Source organism: Xyrauchen texanus, chromosome 30 (assembly GCF_025860055.1).
Source record: "Xyrauchen texanus isolate HMW12.3.18 chromosome 30, RBS_HiC_50CHRs, whole genome shotgun sequence".
NCBI classification, from domain to species: Eukaryota; Metazoa; Chordata; class Actinopteri; order Cypriniformes; family Catostomidae; genus Xyrauchen; species Xyrauchen texanus.
Window position 1 is genome coordinate 10,364,602 of NC_068305.1, and position 18,985 is coordinate 10,383,586.

At 37.6% G+C, this 18,985-nt stretch overlaps 1 protein-coding gene across 1 annotated transcript in view; it reads left to right on the top strand.

The window, feature by feature from the left end:
* The window catches only part of lpgat1 (lysophosphatidylglycerol acyltransferase 1), a 59,974-nt gene that overhangs the window by 33,165 nt on the left and 7,824 nt on the right, over positions 1-18,985 (top strand). Inside the window, exon 6 of the mRNA XM_052098668.1 lies at positions 7,029-7,155. Coding sequence (XP_051954628.1) covers positions 7,029-7,155 — 127 coding nt within the window. The remainder of the gene's footprint in view (positions 1-7,028; positions 7,156-18,985) is intronic.

Here is an 18,985-nt window from a genome sequence, read left to right on the forward strand (position 1 = left end):
TTGTAGTACCACCTGTTTACTCCAGAGGGCAGTAAGTGAAATTTCAACTGTGTGGCAATGTGCAGTTTATACAGTGAAGAAAACAACACTTCAGTAGGCAGAACAACAAAAACATGCGTTTCGTTCTTGCGTTCAAAACACTTGGAGCGCAAATCCGAATTAAGTGATCTCAAGATGTGTTCTAAGTATTAAACTATATTTAACTTGACACAGTGACCTAAACATTTTATGTTTATGACGCAATGCACCCGAGATACTACACAAGCATGTCTGACGCTGGTGTTCATTGACGCGTCCTTAAACAAGCCGTCATAATAAATCTCCAACTGACTGACAAATTCACTTGTGAAATGGATTGCTGTGAACTGTATGCCAATGATTGTTTGTACTCACTTTTGTTGCCAGCGGTTTAGACATTAATGGCTGTGTTGAGTTATTTTGAGGGGATAGCAAATATACACTGTTATACAAGCTGTACACTCACTACTTTACATTGTAGCAAAGTGTCATTTCTTCAGTGTTCTCACATGAAAAGATATAATCAAATATTAACAAAAATGTGAGGGGTGTACTCACTGTGAGTGAGTGAGTGAGTGAGTGAGTGAGTGAGTGAGTGAGTGCATGCATGTGTGTGTGTGTGTGTGTGTGTATATATATATATATATATATATATATATATATATATATATATATATATATATAAAACTATGTATAATTATTTAATCATTATATATTGAATTATTGTTATATGAGGGCTTTCTCAGCATATATTTGTATATGCGATTAATTAATCGGGACACCATGTAATTAATTAAGTTGGCTTGTGAGAGCCAACTTACTGAAATCCTACTTAAACTTATTATTATACCGATTCTTCTTATTATTCTTCTTAGCGGTGAAATTTCGGTATCTAACTCCTCCTAGAGCTTTTAAGCTACAGGCACCAAACTCGGCACAGACCTTCAGACTAATCCCGAATAGTGTGCTATATCTTTTCTAACTGATCGGACTTACGGTTTTCCTAAAAATGACGATCAAACTCGGAAAAAACTCCCATTGACTTAACATTGCGGAATGTTCAGAAATTCAAATTCCAACTGACATTTTCACACACACAGACAAAAAGGGCCTGTCAGCCCTGCATCTCTCCCTCTCTCTCTCCCTCAGAGGATTTCTTTTATCAAGCAGCCAAAAAGTAATGACCTAAAATCTTCCTAGCCACACGCTAAAACATGCTAAAAACGTGCTAGCATCTATCTGAGGGTCAATATCTATCTATCTATCTATCTATCTATCTGAGGGTAAATCTCTCTCTCTCTCTCTCTCTCTCTCTCTCTCTATCTATCTATCTATCTTATCTATCTATCTGAGGATAAATATCTATCTATCTATATCTATCTCTCATATATCTAAGGGTCAATATCTATCTATCTATCTATCTATCAACTAAGATAAACTATTTTAACACTACACTGTAGAACTGGCTCATTAGAGTCATTCATTTGGGAATCAGACTACCCTGGTCACACTGTATGTTTCACACTGTAGATTCAAAAGAACCGGCTCATTAGAGTCATTAATGTTGTAATCAGATTACACTGGTCACACTGTATGTTTCACACTGTAGATTCAAAAGAACCGGCTCATTAGAGTCATTCATTTGGGAATCAGACTACACCGGTCACACTGTATGTTTCACATTTTAGATTCAAAAGAACTGGCTCATTAGAGTCATTAATTTGGGAATCAGACTACACTGGTCACACTGTATGTTTCACACTGTAGATTCAAAAGAACCGGCTCATTAGAGTCATTTGTTTGGGAATCATGCTAACGCATCATAGCATTGCCTAGCGAAGTGCTAAAACATGCTAAAAACGTCGCTAGCATCATGCTTAACACATGCCAAGCATCGCCTAGCGAAGTGCTAAAACATGCTAAAAGCGTGGTAGCATCATGCTAACACATGCTAGCATCGCCTAGCGAAGTGCTTAAAACATGCTAAAAGCGTGGTAGCATCATGCTAACACATGCTTAGCATCGCCTAGCGAAGTGCTTAAAACATGCTAAAATCGTCTTAGCATCATGCTAGCACATGCTTAGCATCGCCTAGCGAGTCGTTAAAACATGCTAAAAGCGTGGTAAGCATCATGCTAACACATGCTTAGCATCGCCTAGCGAGTCGCTAAAACATGTTAAAGACGTGGTAAGCATCATGCTAACACATGCTAAGCATCGCCTAGCGAAGTGCTTAAAACATGCTAAAAACGTGGTAGCATCATGCTAACACATGCTAGCATCGCCTAACGGAGTGCTAAAACATGCTAAAATCGTGCTAGCATCATGCTAACACATGATGGCATCGCCTAGCGGAGTGCTAAAACATGCTAAAAAACATGCTAGCATCATGCTAACACATGTTAGCATCACCTAGCGAAGTGCTAAAACATGCTAGCATCATGCTAACACATGTTAGCATCACCTAGCGAAGTGCTAAAAAATGCTAAAAACGTGCTAGCATCATGCTAACACATGCTAGCATCGCCAAGAGAAGTGCTAAAAGATGCTAAAAACGTGCTAGCATCATGCTAGCATCGCCTAGCGAAGTGCTAAAACATGCTAAAAACGTGGTAGCATCATGCTAACACATGCTAGCATCGCCTAACGGAGTGCTAAAACATGCTATCTGTCTGTCTATCTATCTATCTCTCTCTCTATCTGAGGGTCAATATCTATCTATCTATCTATCTATCTATTTGAGGGTCAATATCTATCTATCTATCTGAGGGTAAATATTTATCTATCTATATCTATCTATCTATCTGAGGGTAAATATCTATCTATCTATCTCTCTATCTATCTATCTGAGTGTCTATCTATCTAGCAACTAAGTTAAACTTTTAACTACTTTAAACTACAAACTACTTTAAACTTCAAACTAATTTAATCTTCAAACTACTTTAAAATTCAAACTAATTTAAACTTTAGACTAATTTAAACTTCAAACTACTTTAAACTTCAAACTACTTTAAACTTCAAACTTTCTGGTCCAAACTTTCACAAGCCAACTTAAAGTTTGTCTCGACGAACTTTTTCTAGTTTGATTTAAAATCTTTAATCGATTGACAGCCCTAATTTTTACACATTATGTTTTTTGAGTCTTTGTCAGTGTATGCTGTGCACATGTTGAAAATAAAAACAGACAGTTGAGCTGGTTTTAACCCACTTTTTAATTTATGAAACTATTGTTGAACTGTTCGACTGAAAGTGGGCTGTGATTTGGTGTAATGGTCTTCTAGTTTGTGTGTCCTATGTCCTATTGTGTGAAATAAACCTGATTATAATACCTAGAAAGTTTGCCCAAAATGAAGATTAAGTAATGATTCCTCCAAAAAAGACAATTCTGTCATGATTGTCATTCCAAACCTGTATGACTTTCCATGGAACAAAAAGGAGTACATGCAGAATGTTCATGCTGATCTTTTCTATTCAGTGCTAGAATAAAGTGACCGTGGACTGTCAAGCCCAAAGAATGACAGAAAAGTACTGTAAAAGTAGTCCTGTATTCCTTGCAGGGTCAGAAATGAACGTTTCCATTATGGGACAATATTTGGATTTAATTTTGAAAGGGCATTTTGTATAACCAAATACAGAATACAAGGTGTCATATTTCCATGTCAAAACTAATCGATCGATTATCAAATTCTCAATATGAATAACTAGATCGAGAATTTATGGGGGGATAGGTCACCCAAAAATGAAAATGGTCTCATCATTTACTACCTCTTATGCCATTCTAGATGTGTATGACTTCTGTTCTTTTGGTCCATACAATGCAAGTGAATGGGTGCCAAAATTTTTAAGCTCCAAAATATTCTTCTAAAAATCTTAATGTGTGTTCTGTAGAAGAAAGAAAATCACAGAAATCTGGGATGGCATGAGGGTATATGATGAGAGGATTTCCATTTTTCGGTGAACTATCCCTTTAAGCATAAATTCAATCAAAATCTACTCATACTTTTTACAATAATATGTAGAATTATGCATAAATAGAGGAATTAATGAGGGTGGAATTTTTTTGCCCCTGTATGTTAAATTGCGGGGCATTTTTTGTCACTTTCAGTGGCATTTTTCCCCTGATCTCCCCTTAATTTTATACCCTGACTCCTTGTCTTCTAAAGCCACATGATTGCTTTTTGTCAGGAACAGACTAAAATGTAACTCATTCACTGAAAATGTTTCCTTTCACTGTTGCTATCAAATCTCATTTGCACTTGTTCAATTCAAACCATTCAAATGCATCGCAATTAGTCACATGACATTACAACCATTGATGTTTGGCATCATTGACATGAGATTGAGAGCTATAGACGAGGGAAGTGTGATATCTTGCATTAAACCATGTGAATGACCATACTACTATTTAGTTTCATTCTTGATGTGAATAGGCCTTGAATTTAAAGGTATAGTTCACCCCAAAATGAAAATTCAGTCATTGTTTACTCACCCCTGTTAGGTTATAACCCAATATGACTTTCTTTTTTTTTTCCCTTAACACAAATGGAGAAATTGTGAAAGACTGTGCTCAGTAATATCATACAATGGCAGTTTATGGTGACCACATCTTCAAGCTTAAAAAGCATGAAAAAGTATAATTCAGAAATCTAATAAATTGTTCCATGAGACTCATGATTGTTATGAAAGCATTCGCTAAGGTGTGGTGAGAAACAAACTGAAATCGAATGTATTATTTAGTGAAACTGTTGACTGACCGTTGCTCTCCTCTGCACGTGTATGACACCGCACAAGAGCAGTATTTGTCGTGACATGGGGCGTTCAGGCAAAAACTTGTTTATCTAAAAACAGGTCCACCACAGCGATATAAACTACAGAATACAACACAGCTGTATATAAACCAGAGAACAGAATTTTCTAAATATGTCTGATGAGATGAATTTGTAGTCTGAGAATAGATGCATTTCTATGCCCAGCCTTCTTTATTTTAAACAGAGTTCTCAATCAAACTGAGAGAGATAGACTGAGGAGACAGAAGGCAGCCACAGTCACACAGTGTCCTAACCTGCTGGCAAACGACACGTGATTAGATATATTTTCTATGTTAATTAGAGTTTTTGTCCTAACCAGCTGTGACGAGCGATTGTACATTCTGTCAATCACTTGATTTCTATTTTCTGCAATGCACGATTTGTGCCGTGCAGCCCTGCACTCTGTGAATTGGCACCGGTCCAAAAACGTTCTCATAACAGAATGTTGAAGCCTGCATCTCACTAGCCAGTTGAACTACTTGCTTTTGGCCCAGAATGTCACATCTGAATGTTTTCGCTGAGTTATATCTCTGTCACAAATGCCCATTCCATTCAGAATGGAGAAAAGACTTTCCACCTCTACATCTCAGTTTGATTGAGTCTTCCATTTCAAACAAATGAGACAGGGCATAGAAATGAATCTATCCAACCTTTTCCTGTGGGTCTTACTGTGGAAACAAATGTGGGCGGAGCTCTCGCCAGAAATCTTTCATTCCCTTGCTTTGGCGGCACTCATTTTAGACCCTGTATACGGTTGTTATAAGATGTGTTTCGGATGATCCTATCGCAAATGGTCAGTGGTAAATATAGTTGTAAACGGGGTACAAAAGGTTTTTTGATTGGATCACAAAAAACCTACAGAGGCAGGCAAAAACCACATCACATTTGAGATTTAAAACACTGTCCTGATGCGTCCCGGACCAGCAGCGAAGCACCACCTCTCACCAGTCAATCACCCGCCACAAAGTGATTACATACCCATGTATGAGAACTTCACGGCTCTTCCTCTGATTTGAACATGCAGGGTGAAATGATGACACACACATGCATCTGAAACTGAACTAACATAGGTGCTCCACTAAAACAACCAATAAATTTGCCCGAAATGTTGCATTTATGCTTTGATTAAATCTCAGGTGCAACTGAGAGAAACAGCGGGGCGGTTTTGTTTGCACTGCCTTTTGGCTTTTATGAATTATTTACAGTTTATTATCATTCAGTAACACACGGATATAATGATTGATGAATATGTCCTCATGAAATCTCCTCAAAATCCCAACACCATAACGAAAGAATGAATGGATGTACGCTGCAACAACAGCCGTGTTTACTTGATTATGCCCAAATTTCTCGGTAAGCATCACGGGATGTAGGAAAAAGGTGGATTCTCTGGCCTTTTTCCATATGGCATTTTTTGTGCCCTTGAAGTGCACTTCGGAAATGGGACGCCACTCGAAGAGTCGTTCCAAACAAAACGAAGAGTTTATTTTTTCACAAAGGGCCCTTTTACACAACTTTTAGTGAAGGGTACATTCAAACTTTAATGCCATGCTCTCATTGGAGAGCCCACATTATTGTCCTTTGTAGTGAGTTGGGCATAGTGATGATCCCTTTCGATTGGAATTTGCCCTCTGATGACAAACTCACAGACATATTTAGTTAGTTCTGTTCTCTGTCTTGTGTGCAGCTGTGTTTCTATCGCTGTGGTGGACCAGCTTTTTTAGATGAATAAAACGAGTGTTCACTTGAACGCTCTATTTTGCAAGGGTAGGCTGTTTGAACTTGGTCTCGTGCAGTTTCATGAACTCTCAGAGTAGGGCAGGGCAACTTTCAGTCAACAGTTTCACTAAATAATACATAACATTTCTGTTCGTTTCTCACCAAACCTCATCGTATGCTTTCATAACAATCATGAGTCTCATGGGATAATTTATTAGATTCCTGAATTATACTTTTGTGTGCTTTTGAAGCTTGAAGAGGTGGTCACCATAACTGCCATTTTATGACATCACTGATCACAACCTTTGTTCACAATTTCTCCATTTGTGTTGAGAAAAATAAAGTCATATAGGGTTATAACAACACAGGGAAACAATGACTGAATTTTCTTTTTTTTTCTGGGTGAACTAACCCTTTAACATTAGTAAAGCTCTTTCTTGGACTCATTCACTCACTCAAGTCACTGTATCTGCCCACTTTCAGGTAATAGATCTAAAGGACTACAGTGGGTAATAGATGTGACCATAGCCTATCCTAATGCAAGACCCATGGACATTCAGACATGGATTTTTGGATATAGAGATCCAACAGTCACACACGTGCACTACAGGTAAGAAATGTGTCCAACTCTAATAGCGCTACCAGTGTTGTTTAAAAGCTACAAAGGCAATACAGCAGCTGTAACATAATCTCTGACTGCTGGTACTGCAAGAGGAAATGTTAATGATGTTGTGCAGTAGGTATCAAGTTTTATTTACCTTCATGACAACAGTTCAGGCATGGATCTTTTTAAGCTGAAGCATTATTGACCTGAATTATACTGTCTTTTTTGTTTGTTTTGTAACATAATTCAAATTCATTGAGTGTGTTGACAGAAAACACTGGTAACCATCAAAAACCTCATTATAAAAACTTGTTTTATGGTTTACATGAAAATCAATACATAAACAACTGACTATATATCGAAAAGATACTGACACTGGCATCATTGATTGGGAAGGCGTTTAGAGGAACATTTAAATACGAGGAAGCACAAGACATAAACAAACTAATATGACATAATGTTTTATCAATGACTTGATGCCTCATTCTGTGAGTAGAATTCACACAAGATCAGTAAGAAACGGTCTCAACTACTCAACGATGATTTAAAGTAATATATATGCAGTAGATGTGTAATTTGTCATGTTTACCTTTTTTAACCAGTGCGCTAATGCTCCAACATGCCATAGTGTGCGTCATCTACACTCATTTATGATGATTCTGATATTACTGCGAGGATTGGTGTCTAAAAGAGTGTTAATGGGTAGATTACAGGCAAAAGAAGGATTATACAAGGGGCATATCTGCACTTTTCAGCTTTGTGTGAAAAGGCTGTTCATTTCACCATGTTATAGCAGTGGTGCTAAACTGCTGCAGAATCTACAGACCCACGGCACAAGAAAACATTTTCCAAGCAATCTGTACTTCCCATTTGCAGTCTTAATTGAATGTTGGTGAGTAGGTATGTCGTGATTAGAAAATAATTGTTTGATTGCGTTTTTTTGCTTTCTTGATTATGTGAGAGAACCACTATTATTGTGCACTTCAAATTTCAGTCATATTTTAATGCCCAAATAAGGGAATTTTAAGCAAATATAAATTCCATGAAAGGTGCGTTTGTGTGTCATTTAGTTGAACTTCGAGATGTCAGCCAGAGCAGCTCCTGTCTGGAGGAGTGCGCCAATCGCTTCTCAAGTGCTTTGATGCATACACTGTCAGCAGAGGCTTGTTCTAAACTCAAAATGTAAACGAACAAATGAAAACTTTTGATAGTGAATGGAAAGCACTCTGGTTTCACTTTCATTTAACAATCGTGTAATGGCAAATGTTCTTGGTCAAAGCGGGTTCGTACACACATTGCTAATGACACAACAACACATGGAGTGATTAAATGATGAAACTGAAATAGGTTTAATCAGAGAGCTATAAAATAACATGAAGAAATTAGGACAGAAATATATTACTATGGCATAATGTAATATAATAGGCACTTGACAGTATCACATTTCCACCTCACAATAATTGCTGTAGTAGTAGTCCTTTATTGTCACTTAGTAAACCAGTGAAATTGGCCATCGACCTGTCCATACAAACACACATATGACAAGGGGGTAGGAAGACAGGGAATTGGAAAGAATTACAGCATGACGTGAGGAGAGGTGAGGAGAAAAAAGGCAGCCCCCAGACTGTGCTCCTTAAGAAGTACAGTGTGGGAACAGGAAGAAAAAAAAACCACCTCAGCAACATTAGCACATAATCAGTACACTCTACAACATGAACAAGACTTGCAACAGGAGAGGGGATTGGGGGGTGGAGGTGGCCCAGCACAGGCAAGCAGCCATCCGGTCCTGCAGCCATTTTCGGCGCTGGTCACAGACCCGCCTGTTAGACTGGGGGTACAAAGCGGCGAAGGCGAGGGATAGGGTATCGGGCAGATGATTGCATATCTGTATATATGTGTAAGAGTTCATGTGTGTATAGGCCTGGACAGTCGCTATGCCAGCATCTAATCTAGGTGCCTCAGTCCGCAGGGTTGTCATAGCGATACACAGCAAATTGCCATGGAGACAACCTTGATCAGGTCCCAGACATAGTCAACAATCACCAGGTGTCTGGGGAGTCGGGGAAGGAACGCAAGAGTGGCTCACTGCAGTGCTCTTCCGGGGGAGTTGTTGTTCCAACAGCGGCCTTGGCCAAGGCCAGTGCTGGTTGAGGGCGGCCGAAACTGATAAGATTGGGATTGTTTGGTCTTGAGGCGAGTAGCCGCTTCTAATTTACACGGCTATTCCTCTTGTCCATTTTGGTCTCTGAAACGATCCATTTGCCTTTGCAAAGCTGTGAGCTTCTCCATGATGTTATCCATATTTTGGTTCATAGACCCAGTCTGAGTGCAGACAGCTCTGCCCACTGCTTCAATCATGACGGGCAGCCTTTGTTGCCCATGACGCTCTGTTTGTTGCAGATGATAGTAAACGGAGTGCAAATTCACGTTGTAGCATGAAGCACATATAGAGGACATATTATATTAAATTGCAGTTTAATAATCACTTTGAGTCATGTAGTGACGGGCTTTTCCCGAGTGGGAAACTGCCATCATTACGTCAGAACTCCTTGGTCAAATCCAGACAGAAACACTTCAAAATAAAGGCTAAATGTATTGGAAATAATTATGACTGAAATATATCACTATTGTAAAATTATGTAATATTCACTGTAAAATTGCTACTACTATGACTACTAATAATAAATCAGCAGTATATTAATATAAATATATTATACTTTAGTATTTAACATCTGTGATGCTCTGTTATGCAACACTTTCTTTGACAAAATATAACTCCAACGTTGTATTCTGGATTGTGCAGTGTATATAAGCACTATTATAGTAATTAAAACTAAACTAATTAAAATTATATTGGAAATAAATTGTTATTTTTCATTTGATTTAAAGTTTTACTAAATTCATTTATTTAAACACCATTTTGATGATAACATTTTTATAAATTGTTGAAATGGAGTTCAGAGAGAAAAAAACGGTATCTGACTGTATGGGCGAGTACCAAAAATGAAGTGTTGGTACTTGTACTCATTCTCAAAAAAATGGTATCGGGACATCCCTATTTATCTTGCTGAACTGCACAGATCCAAAACAATTTGGTATGAGCAATACACAAAAATAGAAATCATGAAGGGGCAAAATCTTTTTCGCATCACTGAATTAGACCACAGAAAGAGACATTTTAATGTTGTAAAATGAAATAATTTATCCCTATCTTTTGAATTGATTTATATTTTGAAGTCAAGTATGATAAAATGTCTATGAGGCACACATGCACCTGTGACTTAATCAACATCTATGTGACAATTAATTGTCATAGCACTAAACAGACTATTAATCATCATAAACGCAATTATTTGTTTGTCAGTTAATCTTAAGCCAGTTTTCATAATCTTGACAGCCCTTTTGGTGAGATAAAAAGACTATATACCACAAAATAATTCAAGGATTCGCGTCTTTCAAATGAGTTTGTCCTCGTGGGCCGAAATAACACAACAACATCCAGCATGTGTATTCTGATTCACAAACAAATTACTCTTATGAACAGATTCTTTTTAGTGAATCAAAACAGACAGCACATCCAGTGTAGTCGAAAATGGCTCTAATGAACTGGTTCTTTTAATAAATTGTTCAAAAAGACTATTGGTGAATTGGAATACATTGGATTCACTGTGTTTTTTATGCTGTGCGGTAACCATTAACGGAACCGAAATTCATGAAATTTACCCATTAAATATACTTGTTCCATGCACCAACCAGCCAGAACTGTCACCTCCCAAACCTGTTGGATCCAGCAACCATTCTTATTCTGAGACCTCATGATTTAGAAATTAAACATTGGCCATTGTGCCAATAAACTGCCTTTCTTCCACACAGCGACAGATACTTTTTTTGCTTCTCTCTGCACACACACACTCTTGTTCTGCTTTCTGTATGCTGATTCAGTCAGAGTTCAGGCAGCAGAACTGTGATTTATGAGCACTTCACTGTTTATGTGCTCATCAGCTCAATTGATGCAGTTCCATCTCCACACCTGCCATAGAACAGCCTGGAATGGGCAAACAAGAAGCAAAAGTGTGAAGTTAATAAAGTTTCACAAAAAAGTATATATTACAGACCACATAGTTTATTTTTGCCACTTTAACAAAATAGTGGCAAACAGGGAAGATAAATCAGCCATGGATTTTACATAGAAACCAGCCCAAAAGTTGTTGAGTGGGGGACAGGGCTGGACTGGTAATCTGGCATACCGGGCATTTTCCCGGTGGGCTGACGCACTTTGGGGGTGATAAGGGACGGACTGGCCATCATGAGAACCAAGCGGGCCGGTGTGTTGGCCATGAAACATGCCGAATGGGCCGCAATAAGCTAAAATGAGCCACCACGTTATGCAGAACGGACCACAAAACTGCGCCACGATATGCAGAAAAAAAATTTCTGACCACTCAAACAGGTTTTTACGGCTATCTGTGAGATCAAACACAATGAGCTCATACATGTTCAAACAGTGTTGCTTGGTTCATAGCACCATGGTCTGCTTAAGTACACTGAGTATAAACCAAGTAATGTTAGGGGTGCGCTTGTAGAATTGTTCAAGTTGAGTTTATATCGCAGTTGTTCAAAATGCTTCCACATGGTAGAGAAAGGAAATTCTAATTACTTGCGGAAGTAAAATAAGAGCTTGTATTGTGTGGAATTGAGCCTCTGCTGAACTTCCTTAGTGACTGTTGCTAATGCCGTCAAGCTTTGCTATTATTGTTTATTCATGATAGAGTGATGATTTAATGCCAACAGTCACAGTTTAATGCACCACAGTTATTTAAAAAGATAGAAGCCTCTTTTTTTTTATTGTTTGTAATTAAGCTGATATTTTTTTTATGCGTCTATTTGCACTCCGCCGTTTTAATGCAATTAACCATGGTGTTACAATAGTAATATAGTAAACATGGTTAATTTTGTGGTTACTGTAAATTTACAAAAAATACCATGGTGAAACCATGGTTACTGTAGTAAATCCAAGGTTACTTTTTCCAAGGTAAGGTTTAGGGGTTAATGTAGTGTGTCTGTGGGACTCTAAAGCAACACAATAAACACACTGCAGTGATGCCCATATACTGTGTTAAATATGGGTGCAAATAGTATTTGACACTATTTGCACCAGGGTTGGGGTGAAAATAATATCTGCCACTATTTGCGCTGGGGTCTAAATAGCATATACCATTATTTGCTCCAGGGTGCAAATAGCATCTGCCATATTTATATTTATTTATTTTTAAGTGTCCTTCAAATATGTCATGTGGCTTACCTTTGCTTTGGAGATTGTTTCAAGTCAAAAGGAACTTTTTAAAATTACTTTCCCATAAAAATGTGTGTTTTTAAGGGTGTAACGATTTACAACTCTCACGATTCGGTTTGGTTCATGATAGGGCTGTCAAATTAAAATAATAATTTCAAATATTTGTTGAAAAAAATGCTCATTCGAATGCTAAAATCTGTGCATTTGAATTTTGGATTTGTGCCAAGCACTGACGATGACTTCAGATCGATTGCCTTCTCGCACCTAAAAAGTCTAGACACAGTGCAACAAATACAGTTTAACAGAAAACTGGTGTCTCGATACCTTTAGAGGCGCTGAATAAACAAAAACAAAGGGAAACGAAGACGTTCGTCTAGCACGTTTACATAGAAAAACAAATGGATTGTTGCCAATGCGTTCGGTGTGAAAAGGCCCTTACAGTTGATGGAGGTCTTTTGGCCTTGCGTCTTGCTCTCTTGTAAGCATTTCTCAGATTAAGCAATGAGTTGTTTAAATGCTTTGTTAGGAAAGATGTTCAACTTGAAAATGTGTCTCTCGAGATCCTCGCGTTTAGTTCCAGTCTGTTTGAACAGCCCCTGGCCTGGGCTCATAGTCTGAGCTGCATTACCACCTAGTTCAGCCAAATACCACTGCTATCTGTGAATATTGCTACCCTACATATAACTGTACTGAATAAAATACAATGTGGTAATGGGGGCAGTATACTGTGGCATCAGTAAGTGTAACACCATGTGAACTGTCTATAGAAAAATGCATTTGAATATTATTCGAATTTTGAAAATATTTAAGTTAAAAATTCAAACTTAGTTTCTCTGCCCAGTTGACAGCCCTATTTCACGAGACTGAACTCTCAGAATGTTTTGGTTCACAAGTCTATAAACCAAGCCTTAATCAAGAAAAGTTTAATATATAAATATATTTTTTGCAAAAAAAAAAAAAAACACTTTTCTTAAAAGTGTTAAATGATCCGTCAGAGATGTACTGGGAAAATCACACAGAACAGGGAAATGGTGACACAAAATGAACATATTATCTTATAATTAAATTATGCTTACTCAAAATACGGAATATTAATGCATATTCAATGGAAGTGCATGCTTTTCCAATTAAATTATAATTAACTGATTAAATCAAATGAGACATGACATTAGGATTATATTCACCCGTATCATTATTATACATAATATTCAGCATTATTAGTAGATTAATATTGCACTATCAACCTCAATAAACATATTTTCTCCCACGCTGTCAGATCAGATCACTCTCGCACTTCAAACGGACATTGGATTCCTCATACTAAAAAGGCTCACGTCTCTCTCCCACTACTGGTTTCAGTTTTTGCAGTTTCAGCAGAACTCATCATTCAACATCTGTGGCTGCAAGTGTGCAATGTGTTTTATAGCTCCTTGTGTGCAATGAAGTGATTTCCATTTGTATACCCACGTTCTGTAGGCTTAGGACATCACACGTATTGGATAGAACAGACGCCAAAATAATTATATATTAAAAAAATATATATAAACCCCATCTCTGTGATGCATATCACATTTTTAACCACGATTTATCATGCCATGGTAAAGTGTTACACCCCTGATAATTAGTTATTAATAAATAATAAACTGTATGCTACCAGTCCTGGGGCCGGATTCATGAAACATTTTTAAGAAAAAAATAGCTATTTTCTAACTTAAGAAAAAAAGATAATGAATGTTTCGGGTTCAATACAAGTTTAACTCAATCGACAGCATTTATGGCATCATTTTGGTTACCTCAACAAAGTGTGGTATGCCTTGTTTATTTATAAAAAAAATATAAAAAAAAAACTTAAACAAGGCACCTACAATGGAAGTAACATTGTCACAAATTTTGTAGATTTATTACACAATATAAATTAATAAATAATAAGAGTTTCTCATATACCTTTTATTGTAAGAAAAGATCACAAACAAATGAGTGGGCTACATTCAGGCTGATCAGGTGCAGAACAAGCAGCTGTTAGAACTGAACAAATCCTCTCCTGAAAATTAATTAATTAACATTAATTTGTTTGTAATCATTATCATCACATGGTAACTTAATTCTACATTCTGTCAATGAATATCATATGCAATTGACAGAAATAATTTATGTATAATAATAATAGGAGCATTAAGAGATCAACGTGCATCTCAGACTTGCACAGGTTATTCCAGTTTCTTTATTAATGAGTGAAGTCTCAGTTCTTTAGTGCATCTGTGCTACTTGTGATTTAAAATTTAATATTACTTTACTTTTTTATCTTACTGTAAAGAATGATATTAAAAGACACAGTATTCAATGAAAGTGGAGTGTGGGATCTCATCTTTGATGGACACACATTACACGGAAGAAGTGATCGGTTTTAATGTTATAAATCTTTTATCCTAACAAGGCAATTTTCCAGGCATTCCAGTTCTTACATTTCGAAAAGCTAAAATCAAGCACTTGAAGCACTTCAAGGACCCTGTGTGAACCCTGTAAATAGTGTAGAAATAAGCACAGTGTGGTAAAATCAAGTGATAGATTATTTTGATAATTTAATGTATGATCACATGGGCAGAAAACTATGATGCAAATTTTTTAATATAAAGTTTTGCTTCAATATGATATATTTTTTTTTTGGTTTGCGATGTATCGAAATTCAGTATATTGTCCCATCCCTAGTCCATGCACCAGATCCATGCTATTAGGCACCGATATCTCTAGTCAACATAATCATCACATCAGCAAAGGGAGTAAGTGGAAACAAACGAGAGATTTAATTAGTTTGGAGAAGATGCTTCATTTCAACGAAGACTCGAGGTGTCTTGAGAACGTGTTGCAATCCATAGTGTTAACACATTACCTTCACAATTTGTCTATTATTTGAATTTAATCCTGCCCTAGGCAGCCATTCCCTGACCCACCCTATAGAACATACAACTTGAAAAAGAATTTGTGCCAACTTGTTGAAATGTTAAAATCAAAACAAAAAAACACTTGGACGACGCATCAGTAATGTGACATGTGAAACAGTGTGTGTGAGGATCTTTATGGTCCCATATACTCTAATGGTGATCTGAGGAATACTGTAGATCTGACCCATAGATGCATCCATGCACCTCAGGTGACTTGTGTTACGGGGCTCTTATCTCGTTTTATTGCCAGCCATTTCCTGGAATTTGTCCCCTGGGCCCTTATTACTCCACACCTATTGATTTGCATGTGGTACGAGGAAAAAGAGAAGATAAACTATTCGAAAGGAAGATAAGATGAATGGATGTACAGTATAAAAATTATTTAACAGCTTTGTATGTGTCCACGTTAATATCAGTGGTACCTTCAACACAGATTTAGAATCCAGTTACTGGGACAAATTAAGTCATAAATAAGTAGCCTACATGGAGTGCATGCAGAGTACATGCAGTAATTTAGTGTGAAATAATTATATAAAAAAATTGCACACAATAAAATGGCCATAATGAATTAATTATGCCTCCATGACACTGTGTAAATTCTGTAATAAATGTATGTATTTTCCTACCATAGGAGCAAATCAGGATTGAAGTACATTGTTTTTACAAGCCACGTCAGTAGTGGACAGTCAGCGCGCCTCAACAATCTGCTCAATCTGTGTAGCCACAGAAAGAGAGCATGTGTTTAAACGATGGGAAAACAGAACAGACTGCGAGTGAGTACATGTGGGGAAACAAGTTCGGGAAGCCTGTTTATTTTTTTGCTAATTACAAACCCGACCCAAAGTCCTAGTTGGAAAAACTGACCTGAATCCGGCCCCAAACTTGACGGGTTCTCGGGTCCCGTCGGGTTCCAGAACTCTTCTTTAAATGCATGTTACTCGTAAGAAATAGTACCATATAAGAGAGAAAGCTATACAGTAATATGATTAAACGGTAATTCTATTTCTTTTAAGGTGTGCTGTTATTTGAGAAACAATCGGTTAAATGTATACATTACATAGCTCTATGGAACACTATTGATTCTGATTGGTCAATTGCTGGATTTTGCATATACATAATCGTGTAATGACCGCTAAACTATATAATTGACTGCTGTCCCAGACAACCGATTTCTTACTTACTGTAGCGGTGCTTTCATGTCTCTCGTATCATTTTGCAGCTTTCCTTCTAACCATATAAAATAATATGAGCTCAAATCAATATTTCATGTCCATTTATTTAAGTAGAGAGAAAAAGTATCAATCTGCTTTGCGTCAGGGTCACCCTGTTGAGGTTTATTTGGTGATAATAACCGGCTCACTGTACATTATCCTTTTCTTATCTTACAAGTGTTTTAATTTCCATAACAGGGTTTTAAATTCAATATTATAATTAAGTCTTTATTAATGTAAATATGCTAACGGTGCTAATAATATTGGCATATATAGACTGTTTTAGGAAGTGACGTTTTTTTGTTGCTTGAACATTTCCTGCTAGTTGTGCATTCCAAACAGGATAAATCGCCCTGAAGGGCACTTTGAATTATAAAAATTACTTCAGAAATTAGCTCCGAATGACTCACACCACACCTTTTTAGCCTTTCGAAGCTCTCACAGTGAATGGTTAAGTCTTCGTAGTGCATAGGGATTATTACTTCTGAATAGAACGCTCCCTCGTTCAAAACAAAAGCATGAGGCACTTCATTCATGGTGACTTTAGCATGATTACTAAGCTCTGCAAGTCATTTACTTTTACATTTAGTCATTTAGCAGATGCTTTTATCCAGAACAAAGACAAGAAATTATTTCAATCATTAAAAAAAGAAATCCTTACCTTGTCTGCTGGTCATGCTGACAGACAGCTTCATTGAACAGCTTCATTGATTATAATCGGAGACTATTTAGCAAAGATAGGCCACTTCTGTTAAAATTAATGGGAGAAATTGGAGTGCCCAAAGGTCAATTGATGTAGAAAAGAGTTCAGCCTTACAAGTAAAAGAGCCATTTACATACAGACATCATCTGTCAATTAACTTGAGAATGTACGTGCATTAGCTATACTAGCCAGCAAAATTAGTTTTTTAGTGTAATCTGAGGTAAAGAAGCACCATTTATGATACCAGTGTTGTCAGATTTTACTGCTAATTTGAAATATGTTCTTTGATCGTAATCTTGTCTAACTGTTTTGGAGATTTTGGACTTTAAACTCACTAGTATGCTGCTTGTTTACATGGCAAATAGCTGCCCGAGAGCATTCCAAAGATGTCTGCCGAGTGATCTGACTTACCTAAAAATACTTCTTTCTTTCTTTCTTTCTTCTCCCAGTTTGGAATGCCCAATTCCCAATGTGCTCTAAGTTCTCGTGGTGGCATAGTTACTCACCAGAATCTGGGTGGCGGAGAACGAATCTCAGCTGCCTCCGTGTCCGAGACCGTCAATCCACGCATCTTATCACATGACTTAAGCGCGTTACCGCAGAGCTATAGCACGTGTGGAGGCTTCACGCCATCCACCGTGGCATCCACGCAGAACTCGCCACGCGTCCCACCGAGAGCGAACCACATTATAGCGACCACGAGGAGGTTAACCAGTGTGAGCCAATTTGGTTGATTAGGAGACCCGGCTGGAGTCACTCAGCATGCCCTGGGATTCAAACTAGTGAACTCCAGGGGTGGTAGCCAGGGTCTTTACCACTGTGCTACCCAGGCATCCCCATATCAGAGGAAATAATTGTTAGCATCTAAACCAGGGGTGACCAACCCTCATACCTGGAGAGCTACCTTCCTGCAGAGTTTAGATCCAACCCTAATCAAACACACCTGAACCAGCTTATCAAGGTCTTTAGGATTATTGAACATGACAGGCTGGTGTGTTGGAGCTAAACTCTGCAGGAAGGTAGCTCTCCAGGAGCAGGGTTGGTCACCCCTGATCTAAACTATGATATATTTTCATCGCCTCTCCCGCAAGATGCTCTGTATCAACAAAATGTCTAGATAAGTCACTTCAGATGTTTGATGTTGTTTGAGGAAAATGTTAACTCTGAATCCTAGTTAAAGGATTCGTTAATGATACCGGAAGTGCTGTGCGAAAACTAGCTTTTGAATTTATTGTTATTGTTTACATGCTTGAAATGGTCTATAGGTTTCATGAGTAAAAGATGGCTTAAAAGTAAAAAGAAAATATCACAGTTGCCCCCGGTCTCCCATTATCATTAGTGTCACTGTATCATTGGTGTTTCATACAGCCACATACATCAATATAATGTGTTACTGAATTTGGTCATGTGTATTCGTACAATCAGAAAAGGAAGCTTACTGTGTTTCTTCAACAAAAGGGAAAAAGCAGAAGCTGGATTAGTCCGGAAATTGTAATTTGCAATGTTGTAATGTTTTGTGCATCCCACCCTCTCTAGTATTTGTTTGTTTGTTAGAGGCATTGCAGTCAGTGGTGTTTGTATGTCTCAGCTCGGGCAGTGTCTTAGCAAAACGTGCTGTCATCAGCCTGAACATCTCATCAGCACAAACGCTGAGGCCATCACACCATTCGCGGCTCAGAAACGTAAAGAG